This window comes from Epinephelus moara, chromosome 24 (assembly GCF_006386435.1).
Source record: "Epinephelus moara isolate mb chromosome 24, YSFRI_EMoa_1.0, whole genome shotgun sequence".
NCBI classification, from domain to species: domain Eukaryota; kingdom Metazoa; phylum Chordata; class Actinopteri; order Perciformes; family Serranidae; genus Epinephelus; species Epinephelus moara.
In genome coordinates, this window is record NC_065529.1 from 8,411,188 (window position 1) to 8,426,083 (window position 14,896).

At 39.8% G+C, this 14,896-nt stretch overlaps 1 protein-coding gene across 3 annotated transcripts in view; it reads right to left on the reverse strand.

Moving 5' to 3' along the window:
* The window catches only part of cadpsa (Ca2+-dependent activator protein for secretion a), a 273,414-nt gene that overhangs the window by 37,572 nt on the left and 220,946 nt on the right, over window positions 1-14,896 (reverse strand). For all 3 annotated transcript variants that reach the window (XM_050039323.1, XM_050039322.1, XM_050039321.1), the window contains 4 exons: window positions 13,821-13,895; window positions 12,863-12,946; window positions 12,092-12,124; window positions 4,251-4,358 (listed from right to left, as the gene is read on the reverse strand). In XM_050039323.1, the coding sequence (XP_049895280.1) occupies window positions 4,251-4,358; window positions 12,092-12,124; window positions 12,863-12,946; window positions 13,821-13,895 (300 nt within the window). The remainder of the gene's footprint in view (window positions 1-4,250; window positions 4,359-12,091; window positions 12,125-12,862; window positions 12,947-13,820; window positions 13,896-14,896) is intronic.

Below are 14,896 nucleotides of genomic sequence, written 5' to 3' on the forward strand. Positions count from 1 at the left end.
ATTAAGGGGAGTCCATCCTGACCTTATTTTTAAGAGCACGACGACCCCCAAACCCAACACACACACACACACACACACTGGGGTATCTGCTTTAGTTGCCTGTGACACTCTGATTTGCAGGGGCCTCATGAGCCTTTACTTTTTAACTGTTCACTACTTCTATAGTGTTTACTGTCTGTTTCTGAACTATTTTTAAAAAGTATGTATGAAATACGATAAAAACCTAGTGTTGGTGGGAATCAAGCGGCATCCTCCGGGGCTGAAAAATGAAGCCAACACCGAAGTGCTAAAATCTGCAGTTTCTCTAATGGCCACTTGAGGCTCAATCCCCATAGACCCCCATGTTAAAATGCCCAAATTTACAGCAGAAATAGACATGCTTACAGCCTGGTACAAAAAATGGTTTTGGTCTTTATAGCTAAATTCAACATTCATGACAACTTTTATATACAATTTACCCATTTATTAGGTATTTAGGAATGAACTTATGTGTGATTAAGGGTATGGCCACTTCGCATGACCAACCTGGTCTCACTCCAAAGTTGTCGAATACCAGCACTTGGCAAGTGACTTCTGGCGTCAGATGCCGACAGAAAAAGCAGTTCTTTCACATCGGCGCCTTTATTGTTTACAGTGTTAGGGGGAAATGCTGCAGGACAATGACAAAAATTCAGGCATTAGTTAGTTTATCAAGAAAACACTGTTGCTCCTGCTGCACTAAGATCCTTATGCATGGCAAAGGAACAGTATTTTCTGGATATGCTTTTCTTACTAAACCAAAGTCTTGTGCCATATTCACAATACAAACTTTACTTCTACAATACAAAAGAAAATACTATATACTTAAATGTTTCTCTTTGGTGGAATAAATGTCAGTCTAAGTTCAGCATTTTTGGGCCCTAGCATCCTCTACCTCCATGGTAAAGTCTTACTCAAGTGTGAAATATGTTAATGTAGTTACGTAATAGCGTGGTGTCAACATTAGTACATTGTGTGTCCACTCTAGTTCTTTTGTTTTATAGAAAGAAACTGGAACACGATGCAGAACTAAAGACATGAAACAGAATATTATTCTTGATGAATGATTTAAATCAGACAGAGAAAAACTACTCTGCCTGAAAACCAGATTCAAGCACTAATGTTCCATGCTGTAGGTTGCCACCAGAAAAAACACCAGACAAGAAAGAGAGAGAAGTAGATGAAAAAAGGGTGGAGTGACAAGAAAAGCACAACAGAGCTGCAGAGAGCAGCCAGAGACACCTTCATCGGCCTCGGTGACGCCGCGGGGAGAACTAATACGGAATGACAACAAAGAGGAGCCAGGGTGAGACAAATCGCAGCAGAAATGCTCTTGTGGAGGAAAAGAGGATACATGGCAAAGCAACGGGTCAAGATGCAGCAACAAACAGCAAACATCCAGCACCGGACACCTCTCTGTCACCCTCTGTCAGGACGGACAGAGAAGAAGAGGATAGGAGACGGATTACACCTCAAGGCCTTGATTCAACACAATGGCACAGACAGATAGATGCAACTGTATACACGCCTACACTGTTCAATCTGCAGAGACTCAAATATGAATACGCACACACTGTCGGGATAAAGAGGTGATGGTTACATTAGTTGCAGAGGATTACACAACTTGGACCATGTCCCTGTCCCTGTCCTCTATTCTTTTAGCCTGTATTAGAATAAAAATAATTAAAGCTGAAACTAATTCATTAAACTATTTATTCAGTTGCCCTATTAATCATTTGAAGGATCATCCAGGTTTATTCCACTTGATGCTCATACTTTTGGCCATCATCTTATTGATTATGGTCACATTAACTCACCGAGTCAATTGCTGGGATCGACAAGTTTAAGCTGGGGCTGTGTTTACAACCTGACTGCTTATGTTTCTTGACCTGTCAGAAATATGTTAAGCAATGGTTTTCAGAAATAAGCAGTCCCTCAAAACTGAGCTCTAACGGCAATGAGCTTTACATTACTGCTTTTATGATGAAATTAGAATGGAAGTACATTAAGACACAATCAAATGAAAACACAGCACAGCAACTGAGAAGTGTTTTGGATCAGCTTAAAGGAGGAGACTGCCTCCTGTCTGAGCCCTGGATAAAGCAAACTCTAAGGGTGTGTATATTTTTTCCAAGATCTATTAAGTTTAGAAAGGACTTGATTTTGGCTTGATTTGGAGTTGAAGAAAACATGTTTGTGTGATTTTGTTCATTTGGAGATTTGGAGATTGTCAGTAATTCCAGATTACTGTACAGACAGTATCCTTACTGCATGGCATGGTGTCCCTCAGACGGGGTTAGACAGCCAGATCCTGACACATCCGCTCTCTTGATCAATTTAAGTACTAGATGATGGCCTAAACACTTAGTAATAGTGTAAAAGTGTGTAAAAGTAGGACCTAAAACAAACTCCTTATGAGACATTGATAGGCGTGACAGTGAGCAGTGAGCACTGTATTGTGGATTGTTATGAGATCTGGTTTCATTTGTAAAAGTTTAGTCTTCTGTTCTGGGTGCTGCCAGCTGCCGGCTGGCTGGGAACCCAAACACAGGACTTTCAGCCAGAGCTATTATCCAGTATATCAATGAAAAAAAGTCTTTGCAGCAACACACACTGGTGATGTGTGACACACGCCAGAATACCAGAACCAATGGTTTTCTATAGCCCATTTCTGTTGTACCTTAGGGTGTGCTCGATTACCCAGGGTCAACTTTAGGGAGTAGTGGCACAAAAAGCAGTTGTTTTCACTGAGAAATTGTGCAACCTAAACCAGGTATTTTCAGCTAAAACATAATCTTTTCCTAACCATAACCAATGTAATGTATCAGTGGTCTGCAGTAACATACATTTATTCTGGTGATTGGGTTGTGCTGTGCCTCAGGTACTTCTTCTGCCTGTATGGTGTGTCCAATGTGTGCTACAGCTGGTGTGTCAAACTTTGTACTGCTTTACTACAAACATACCAGCTCTGTCTAATAATCCAGAGTGACTGACCCCAGAGTTTTAATGCTGCTGTTAAAGGTAGCTGGTCAGACAACCTGTTTGTAAGCCCTGTGTTGGTGGCTGCTAAGCCATCTTACAAAGTGATCTTTTGTGCCCCTTTTTCAATTGATTAACTGTTGTTTGCTGACTAAGAAAGGGAGAGCGCCGCCTAGGATAATCCCTCCTCAAGATCGGCCCGAATTGCACACAAACACCACAAGACAAAGAGTAAATGCCGAGGCAGCAGAGAGGACGGTGGTGTATAAATACGTCTGACTTTGAAAAGAGAAACAGAGGCGGATCTATAGAGAGCTACGGCCCAATGTGCAACTCATCCCACTGCAGTGATTGTTTTAGCACATTTTCAGAAGAAATCCGCCAGTCTGAGCTGAGAGGAGGCTCAGCAGCCAGGCTTAGAGATTTACTAATTGTTTTGGTGTTGCTTGACCTCATCTCATGTAATGGAGGCAAACAGTGTCATGGGACTGTTTTGCAAGTTGATTACAGCTTGAGTTGATTACAGTTTGTCAGCTATGGAGAAGGACACTGATGCGTAAGTACAGTCAGCTTCACAAAGTGACTCGCAAAGACCCAAAAAGACATGAGTCTGCACGAGAACTTGGCAGAGTGACAGACACGAAGCACCAGAGTGAGGTACTTATGAGTTTCGTAGATAAAACAGCCTTCACATTTATAAACCTGCAGATCCATCGGAACGGACCGAATTTTATGTTACAGTGTAGCAGAGATGTAAGATACCAGAATACACTTATAAAATTTGCAAACAACATCTACAATATTTCCACTTGGTTAATATGATCCAGCAATAGAAAAATCCTGAAAACTTTTTTTTATTTTTTATTACTTCATTTTACTGTTACTATGTTTGATTTAACTTTACCAATATCCTCAATCATGTTACATGCATATTGGAAAATCAGTTTTTGCTCAGGAATCATAAATCCCCATAATTTAAATTACTGAGATAGCGCGTTTTAAGCAATATGAAAATGGCAAAAGTACAAACTCTGGCTGTGTTGAACTCACATGCATTCCATTCAGATTAAAGATCACGTGAACATTGAGGAGATCACATGACTGTAATCATTTGACTTTGGTTCACTCTCCTTTTCTCTACAAGTGATGTTTTTTTTAATCTCCTCCTACAGATGATCACAGGTGGAGTAAATGAAACCTTGTTGTTACTAAGCCTCCCATTGATGGAAGAGGAGGTGCTGTGTGTTACTTACATCAAATAATCTCTCTGTGTACACCTCCTCATTGACCTTCTCCCGCAGCATGTCCTGGGAGTGACGAACAAACGTCACATAACCGTCAGCAACATCCATCCCTGGCTTCTGCAGAGGACAAAAGGAGAAAAAAGCCATTGCTCAGACAACTGGGACCTGTTTCAGAAAGCAGGTTTCACAAACTCTGAGTCTAAGCCTGAACTCTGAGATGACTAACCCTGAGATGGAAAACTCAGAGTTTTTGGTTCTAGAACAGCTCATCAGAGTTTGTTTAATCTGAGTATGCTTTGCTCTGAGGTGTGCTGTTAAGAAAAAAAGCCATCAGCAATGGAGCTCCAATATAACAATTCATCATGGCTACAGCAAAATAAAAGGCAGAGCCTCCATTTTAACCTGGTGGAAGTAGAGATATTAATGAATTATCTTTATAAAAACGAGCCTGAGTCAGAGCAGGAAGAAGTGACACGAAGTTAGCACAATAAAGTGTCAATCAGTGTTGTCCATTAAATCACCATTTAGGCCATAGTTTGCATTACATTTTAAATATATTTGTTCAGCTTTGATCTAACAGGGACTAAACACAGGGGCTACTGACTGAACATGAAAAATATCAGCCCACTCTCATTCACAACTTGTCAAATAGTGCCACTCCGTCAGTGATTTAGGAGTCAGACACTGACACAAAAGAGCACCCTTTACTGCAGTGTAGTGTCAATTAAAAATGTAACCAGACTCAGTCAGTTTGAAATGCCGCTGGTTACAACGTTACATAAGGAGCTGGAAAATCCCTATAGGGTGCGCGGGAGGGGCAGTGGATGGGTCCAACAAACCTTCCACCTGGGAGCCCAGTGTTTGCTTCCCTGTGAATGTTGAGCCAAACCACGATGTTGATCTAAACCTAACCATGAGCTTTTGTTGCACAAGGAAAAAAACATAAATACGAGGTGTTTTACCAGTGTTGTAAGTTTATTTTGAAAAAGACTGTATGCATCTAACAAACAGAAACTCTACATTTCCTGTGAAAATGGAAGTGTATTTTAAAAAGACACAATGCATGTAGCACATGTAAATCGATCTGGCGTCTGGGAATGTCAACAACAAATGCAGGAGGATACTTAGTGTATCATATGTGGACATGAAAGTCCACTAACAAAGCAACAAGTTGGGATGAGAACAAGTTGAAAATATAGTTAAAGATTTAAAAAAATATATCTATCTATCTCAAAGATATAGAGACATAATGATAAGATGACAACCTATCCTGTAATAATGTGGTCGATGATTTGCCCTTGAAAAGAGTAAAATACAGTTGATTCAAAATTTTTAGGCAGTGACAATCTCTCCTCAGCATCCAGAGGCTTTTTTTCAGCAACTTCAACAAGCTGTAGTAAATTTAAACACATTCACTAAAGTGCTGTTAAAACACATTCAGACTACACACAGCCTGTTAGAAAAAAACTCACTTTCAAACGTTCTGTAGCTGCACGAAAGAGAAACTCAGGGTCTGTTGAAGAAAACCTGCCAGCGAGCAAGTTAGGTTCACAGAGTCAGTTATCACAGTAACCAATGCAGAGTTACCTCTTTTTTCTGGAACTGAAAACCTTTAGTTTCTCTCATGTCAGGGTTAACTAACTCTTCACTAAACCTTCTTCTTTCTGAAACAGGGCCTTGGTATGGTGTGAAAACACTATTTCATCCCATCTTACTGAAATTATATTTGTTAAACACATACAAAAACATCAATATTCTTTTAGAAGAAAATAACAGTAAAAAGCTACGGCAAATTTTTTCAAAGTGAAAAAAGTACAAGAATCAGTACAAAACCAATAACTTCATTGTGAATCCTAGTGGGGATGCCAAAGATACAAAATATGTCCAACTAAATGAATAATAGAAAAGAATGCAGAGGGAGTTATAGAAATGTTCCTTGTTTACTTTTTTTTATCATGTTTTTTTATAGCAATGAAAAACTATTAAAATGCTCTTTGAATTACTCTCCCAGCTGTTGTTGTTGGGATGCTATTAAACCTGCTGTCCACATTAATATTTTGATTTCAGTATTTTGCATTCAATTATCATCCTGAGGATGTCAAGATATGTTATTTTTGTTTTTGTATTTTTGGCACACTCTCTGCAACAGATAAAACAAGACTTAAGGTCTAAAGCTGTGCTAGTGGCTCCTAGAGGCTAAAATTTTCATTGCATCCCATCATTTCACTGTGTCGGACAGAATGAACAAGAGGCTGATAACTTCCTGAAAATGTGAAATGGCTCCAGAGGATGAGAAGAGGGGGTCAATAAATCAAAAGGGTTAATGAAGTGGGGAGCTGAACATGTTCAGCCAATTTTTATCTCAATCTGCCCATGTGATTACAAGCTATCTTGTTCACGAGAATCTTTGATGCCCAAGGAAGGGTCAGGAGGTCATCAAACTCCTCCTCATCATCTCAAGGCAACTGAATCGAACGCAACTGGACTTAGCTGCGTTCGATTCAATTGCACTGAGATTACTATGACCTGATAAAAGAGAATATCCACAGGCATCCTACTCATCACTTTTAAAGCCCTCCACAACCTGGCTCCCCCCAACCTGTCTGAGCTCCTCCATCGGTAGACTCCCTCCCGCATTCAGGTCTGCTGATGCCAGCCTCCTGTCCCAGACAATATATATATGTATATATATATATATATACACACACCCAGACAAAATGTCCTAAAGACTTTAGCAAATTTATGATTTTTCTCTATCGCCACCTGGGGGTTGACATGTTATTGACATACTTTTGAGTGAAAAATTACAACTATTGGATAGATTGCAATGGATTTAATTGAGACAGTCATGTTCCCCTCAGGATGAATTGCAATAGCCTCTGACTTTTCATCCAGCGCCGTCATCAGGTCAACATTTCCCAGTGATGGCAGTGTCAGCAGCTGGTGTCCGGCCAGTTTCCGGCCGATTCTGGGGGGAATCCTTCATCCTGACTCTCAGTCGAATCAGGCAACTGAGGGCAGCCCAACTTAAATCTTCCTGTGTGCTGAGTTTGGGCCGAAGCTGAGCCAGGTCATTTTTGATAGTGGCCAAGTAACATCGGTGTCTGCAGATGGAATCAGGTGTCATTCATTCCGAGTCTAAGCCAATGCCGGCAACCGCACATGGCCCTACTTATTCCTTCTGGCATGTCAAGTTAGGTCCAAAGCTGGGCTAGGTCATTTTGGCTACCTGGGTTTGATTTGTCCTTTTGTCAAATATCTGCCAAACTGACTACCAGCTGAAATTTGGTTCAGTGCTAATTAGCAAATGTATTGCATTGCCATTGTGAGCATGTTAGCATGCTAATGTTAGCATTTTGCTCAAAGCAGTGCTGTGCCTAACTACATCCACTCAGAGCTGCCGGCATGCCTGTAGACTGTATGGACCTGTACGCATGGAGCATGTTTGTGCCCTCAGATCAATTGTTTTTAATGTAGACGTATGGTCGGTACACTCCAAAGTGAAAGGGATGCTGTTGTGGCACACAGGCATTCCCAAGCACTATGCCCTGAGATAGTTTGGAACGTAGCAATGCATACCATGTCATGTGATGAGCAGCAACCAATCACAGCAAGCAGATATCTTCTCTTTATTCTGTAAATACCAATCTATGATAAATATGGTGAAGAAGTTGTTTGTTTTAGTGTAGGGCAACTCTAAGCTTTACATCTGTCTGACAGACAACATTTTAGGCCAAATACACACTTAAAAAAAAAAAAAAAGCTGGAAGAGGAGCAGCTCCAAACTTGGGATTTTTGGTAAGTAGGCTATGATATGGTGCTTGTATGGTCACGTAGCAACTTCTGACGCGACCTAGCTGGCACAGAGTAGGCACAAGAGAAGCACCCAGCGCCCGAACTTGCATTTTCCAGGTGATTTAAGTGTGGTATGTGTCTCTGCCCCTTTCTCTCGTGAAAAGGTACATTAGGTGACAAATGCATTTCACATCACTTAAGTTAAAGCAACTTTTACAAAAATTCAAAAAATAAAATTAGATCTTTTTCTATTGTTTTCAGTTTTCATTTGGAGAAATATCCAAAGAAGTGTTTCATTTACAAGGATGAAGATTCAGGACCACAGGGCAGCCGCGCTCTTCAGTCAGCTCCTCTCAGAGTTCGGCTTGGCTGGTAAACAACACTCACAGTCTGGGCATGTGCAAAGTGAATAGGGGCACTAGGGACACTCAGTTGGGTTTGATGGGGAGAGCAGATTGTTAGGAGGCCTGCCATTTTGACATCTAAAATATTCACAGAGGACAATGCATTTGTAACCCGCACTTTAGCTCTCTTTCTTACATCAACCATTTTCAAGATAAGATAACACTCTACAAACCTTTTTGTCTCAGTTTCTCTCTCCTTTCTCCAACTCATGACAAAAAGTCACGCAAAGAACTCATTGCTAACTGCTCCTAAACTTAGTTAACACATCTGCAATGACACTTACAATGTGCAAATGAGTGTCTTTTTACCAGTGAAACTCTAATTTTGTACATTAAGGACACAATTAGCGTGCTGGGCTGGAAACTGCGACCCCTGCCAGTGTACACAGTGCCTCGTCAAATTCACTGACAAGGCATTAATTTGAAATTTGGCATGTTGCTACGGCCTAAGTGTTGGCAGCTAATACAGATCTGATGCGTACACACAAACATACACACACACACACACACACACACGCAACCCACCACCGCCACCCTGACAGCAGAATGGGCATGTGTTGTACAACATGGCCTCAAAATGTGTACTGCACAGTAAGCGAGGCACGAGGCATGGCTGCCTGTCAGTGTCTGGCCACATGCATATGAATGGACATTTGGGGGGGAAAACATGGGGACATTTGATGTGGAAATATGACAACCAAAGCCATCTGGATTATGATTCTACATGTGAAAGCATGGTCAAATATTTGTACATGCACAAGAAACAAACACACACGCAGTACTGGGGAACGAAATGCCTTCATTCTAATCCTTAAAAACATTTTAAACTTTTCATTTGAAGATTTAAGAGAAATGTAATTGACCAATGGTTGTCAGTTTACTGTAACATTAATTCTAAAGAGGTTTAACTACTGAGCAAATTTAAATTAGTTTGCATAATAAAATAAAATGAAGCCATTAAATTAACCTATAATTTGAATAAGCAAACACATTTTGTAGAAATCTTAAGTGCCACTATTCTATTTTTTTTAATCAACTTAAAACATTCATTAACATAGAAACATTTATCTATAAGGGATCCTTAAACTGCTGTTTTGTATTGTAAAAAAAACTGTATAGATTGGATTAACCCCTGGCTGCTATGCTGCCCCCAGAAATTTTTCATTGGGGTAGCCAGATGAGGCCACCAAAACCAAAATCCTTAACTGTATTTCATTAATTCAATTATGCTGTTAACGTATATAGGCGAGTTGAAAACTGTGTCAATATGAGAGTTAAGGAATCACATACTGATATACTTTGGTTTCTAATTTTACAGTTTTTATTACTAATTATCTGATGTGCATGGAATAATACCAGCACAGGTAAAATTTTGAGTTCCACAGCAATCCTGTTTTAATGTGTTATGTATTCTGTATAAACAAGTGTAGGCAATGGATTGTTCTTTAAATAGGCTTGTTGTCAGTCAAAAGCCCCATTTTCACGAAGCAGTATGGTATGGTTCGGTTCAGTTCAGTTTGGTACGCTTTTTTTCCATTTCCACTGTATAAAGTTGTGGATGGTACCAATGGAACCATTCCTTACCGTCCCCATTTTTGGTCACCCTTCTGTTGGGATACCTAGTAATGAGTGGACCTTCTAGCGTTTACATACCGTATATTTCCAAATAGTCGCCTGGTGGCAAATAGCTGCCGGGCACCTAATAGCCGCCGGGGGTTTGACCCCATTTTGCATAATGAATAAATAAAGGTGATATATGTAATAAACGCCGGTCCGATTAAACGCCCAGGCGATTATTTCCTCATTCACTGCCTCATGGCGATGGCTGTTTGTGCTTTTACGCACGGGTCGGTGGTGAAATGGTGCACATGACTCGTGCTACGAATGGACAGACAGCCACGTATCTAAAACAGGTAATACATCTGGCTACATCTTTCCCACATCATATATCCGTGATCGCCTAGACCCGCATGCGTAAAAGTGCACACAATTCCGTGTCCTCTCACTGCGGATGCTGTGATTTGATGGCCCGGTACTCATTGTAGCCCACTCTTATAAGACCCAATAATAATAATAAGTTACTGTGGACCTATATGCCATGCCTTTTAATAAAATTACCAGAAGAGTTCGCTGAAAAACAGTTAATGTCAGCCTGAATTACTCGCGTGCATCCCTGGTTAAAATCGCTGACATGCATGGGGAATACAGCTTCTACAGGCTCGCCATGGCTTACTGTCAGGACTCAGGGACCAGAATTCGGGATGGTGGACCGTCAGGATGGCGATATTTTGGTGTAGCGGCCTGTAACTGTTGGTTAAATGGCCTGTTCGGATGGTATTCGGATAACTGGGCCTTTAATGGTATAATGCAATGGCACCACCCAGCGGTGAAACCCGTGTACACGTGTCCATGAAAAAAATGACCCACTCTAAATGTTTTTGTACACAAACTCACCCCTACATTATACAGTATTTTTGCACTAAAAAACATACTGGACAGGAACTGTAACCAAATAACGGCCTGGTGCAGGTTGGTGCAAAAAAAAAAAAAAAAGCCTTGAGCAAATAGCCGTCTGGTTCTTTTAAACGCCTGGGGTCAAAATCGATTTTGTGAAATAAAAGCCTGGGCTACTATTTCGAAAAATACGGTATATTAATTTTGACCAGGGTGATATGAACTGCATATATTCTAATCCTCACTTGGAGAAAAAAAAAGCATCGCTGAGCGCCAATCCTGCGGGCTAAGGTAACACTAAACCCCTGAGCTTTCCTGACAAGGACTAAATGCTCAAACCCACTATTTTAAATATCCCATGGAGAGAGATTCTCACTGCAGCCTGTCCTATTTTGTTTTGAAAATGCTGGTGTGCAACCCCGTTCTGTGGGTGATAAACGAGGTGCAGGCTTCTCTCTGTATCACCGGTGAAGTGCCTGGAAATACAGTGAGTGCTGGACAGAGCCGTGAGTGACAACAAAGCACCATAACCCACAATTTGGTTAGTGTAAAAACAATGGCAAAAAAGATATTTCCTGGCAATCCACAGCTCAGGAGACTGACTCTTCAAACATTATTTTACCCTAGAGGTGAAAGAAGGCTACAGATCTGTTTGTAAATGCAATAATAACTGTGCAGGGTCTTCTGTCGAGGCACTGCAGCACAGCGCTTCCTATTGGCACGACAGGTGTTACTTGACGCTCACCATATGACGCGTTTCGGCGCTGTGTGTGTTTTCAGCTTCACAATTCACTTTTGATTCTTGATACCAAAATCAGTTCTTAATGTTATAAATAGAAAAGGAACACTATTTTCAGGCTCTTATTCCAGTGCACTGTGAGTCATGTCATCTACTCATGTTATTTCATTTGTTTTCCTTCCTCACTCATGGAAATTAAAGCAGAATTGATTTTGTGGCTCTGTTTAGACAGATGACAGCATAGTGACTTATTAAATATTTTAATAAAAGTCAACATCTTTCTCAAACCTTAACAGAGTGCTTTCGTAGTCAAACCTAACCTAAAATCTCAAAAGAAAAGCAGACATAGATAAATGCATGCACGCCTGTCTCCTATAAATGCAAATGCATTGATTAAGACATTGAGGCCTTAACAACATAGACACACATTAAAGAGAAAGTAAGTAAGTCTCACTTACAGGTACATCCACATACTTTGAGGCAGCTTTCACCTTGACATAAAGGAGAGAGAAGTGAGTGAAAAAACAGTCAGGACTCCAGCTGTGGCACCATTTTTCAGAACAAAGGCTGCCGTGGTGAGACTGTACAGCCTGTAGTTCAGTGCTGAAGTGGCAACAGTGACTCATGTGGTGATTTTAGCTGCAAAAGTGCACTCACAAATTCAATAACCTGGCTTTTGTAATACTGTGGGAAACCAGCTGAGGTGTTAAGCTATTTGGTGCTCAGGAAGAAGTCAAAAAAGGTCAAACTGTATTAAAATGACTATTAAAGAATAAAGTTGGGGTGGGTGGGGGGTGGGGGGTATTCTAATTTGAATGCATTTTTGTTAAGATTGTGATTCAACAAACAAGATCCAGAATAGATTGAACAGGAGAGCTTTTGCTGAGGGCCATACTAAAATCATGGTATCTCATGTAATGCTATTAAAATAAAGACCATCATCAATTTATGTACACATTTATTTAAGAAAGAACCTTAGAAGTTAACTCAGAAAAATCAAACATTTACAACAGTTTTGAATTCTAATGTTGCGTTGTTTTCACTTTTAATCAATAATTAAAATAACAGGAATACACTGTAGGCTTGTTTCAAAGTAGTTTTATCACTCATGGTCATCTGTTTCACTGCACTGAAAACTTGTCATATCTCCAGATGAAACTGGTGAGTATCTGCTAGAATGTGTTTTAGAAAGAAGGGGCGATGGTGTTGGAAGTATATTTGCTACTTACTGTGAAAGATAGGAAGGAAGAGAAGAGTGTTCCCTCATCATATCTGGAGAGCTTGGCTAACACACTCTCGAGGATGACCACAAACTGAGAAAGAGGAGAAGACGAAAAATGCAGTAGTGGAATTACTTAACTTATGGAAATAGTCTTCATTCTTCTACAGTGCGGTTTAAAATACAGCTGTATGTCATATTGTCTATGTCACCCTAAAACCATGTATCTCACTTTTTAAAGATTTTCATATTCTCAAATCAGATTAAGATTACAGGCTCCTCTATCCACTGAGAAAATACTCCAGTATCTTTCTCTTGTTAGATATTCTTGTTGTTTTTTGTCTCTTTGTGGTCATTTCAGTTTCCTCTAGGCTCTCTGTAGTTATTGTGTCTCACTGTCATTGTTTGAAGTCTCTTTGTAGTTATTTTCTGTCTCTTTTTGCTGGTTTTGAGTCTGTGTGGTCATTTGAGTCTTTCTGTAGTAGCTGTGAGTCTCACTGAGTCTCTCTGTAGTCATTTTGAGTCTCTCTGTGGTCGTTTTGAGTGTCTTAGTAGTCCTTTTGACTCATCTTAAGTGCCTTTGTAATTATTTTGTGGAAATTATTGTTGTTTTCAGAGTCACACCAAGGGTTTTGATATGCGAGATGGTTTTGGAGGCGAGGGGGCCCATACCAGCAACAAATTTAATGCTACATGGTGGATGTCCAAACACAATAACCTCAGTTTTATTGTCATTTAAGTTGAGATGACTTTGGCTCATCCAAGTCTTAATATCAGCCAAACAGGCCAGTAGAGGGGTTAGTGAGTCCTTACAATTTATATTTAGAGGGAGGTAAATCTGTATGTCATCTGCATAACAATGAAACGATATATTATGCATACAAAAAATGGAGCCCTGTGCTTGAAATATAAAATACACAACAATACAATATATTTACAGTGTAAATGTAAACCGTAGTATTCTGTACCTTAGCTACTAGCAGAGTTATCATCTCCTTCACCGTCTCTTCAATTAGGTTGTCAATTTGGGAATGGTATTGTCTCTACAGAGGAAAGAAAAACATCATGTTACTCATCTCATCCACACATAGCAAACCTATCATAATGTGACATTAAAGGGAAATACTCAACATTTTTATATTATATATATTATATATTAGTATCCTATTTATATTCATTTGTACTGAATTAAGTTTTTTCTAGTCTGGACAGCCCTGGATTTGCTTCCTGTCTTTATGCTAAGCTAGGCTAAACACGTACCAGACCTACCAGTTGCACATAACATTTTTATCACTCTTCTCATCTTACTCTGGATAACATAGGAAAAAAAGCACATAGTATTACTCAGAATGTAAAGTTATCCAGATAACTCAGTAAATTGGCCTTTTGGAACAGGTCACTTTTATAAATGCTTGTTATTTCAACATTATCTCATTTAAACACATTGTTATTTATTTCAACCAGAAATTCATAGATGGAGATTTAACCAACTAGATCATGAGAAAAAATCTGCCAGATGAATACGTTAGCATTGTACATCTCTGCAAACCACAGAAATGTTACATTTGTACACTTCATATGTATCGTATCAGTGTGACACCTAGGCGAGATGCCTGCCAAGTTTACCACAGCGTTGATGAAAGCTTCAACGTTTTTGCTACATAATAGCGCACCAATGTAAGGTATCCGTGGTTTGCAGAATAAATTTACAATGCCAACATTAACTCTGTTGATTAGATTGAAAAATTCACCCAGGATAGAACAGTAGAAAGGAGAGAACTATGGTTTGTGTCATTTGCCATGTGTCTGAAATCTTTGCAGGTCTGGCATAGGACTAATGGTTGCTACAATAAAAATTACTGAATAGTTGTAAATAGTTGAAAATGTCCAAGTAGAGTAAGCCATATTTTCATGGAACAGCTGCAAAGCTGCTCTCCTTTAATACAGCCAGGCTCTACAGTGCAGCATTTAGCTGTATATGCAAGTGAACATTGTGAAATGTGACAAAGTTTGACATCCAGATTGGCAAGACACTGATTCACTC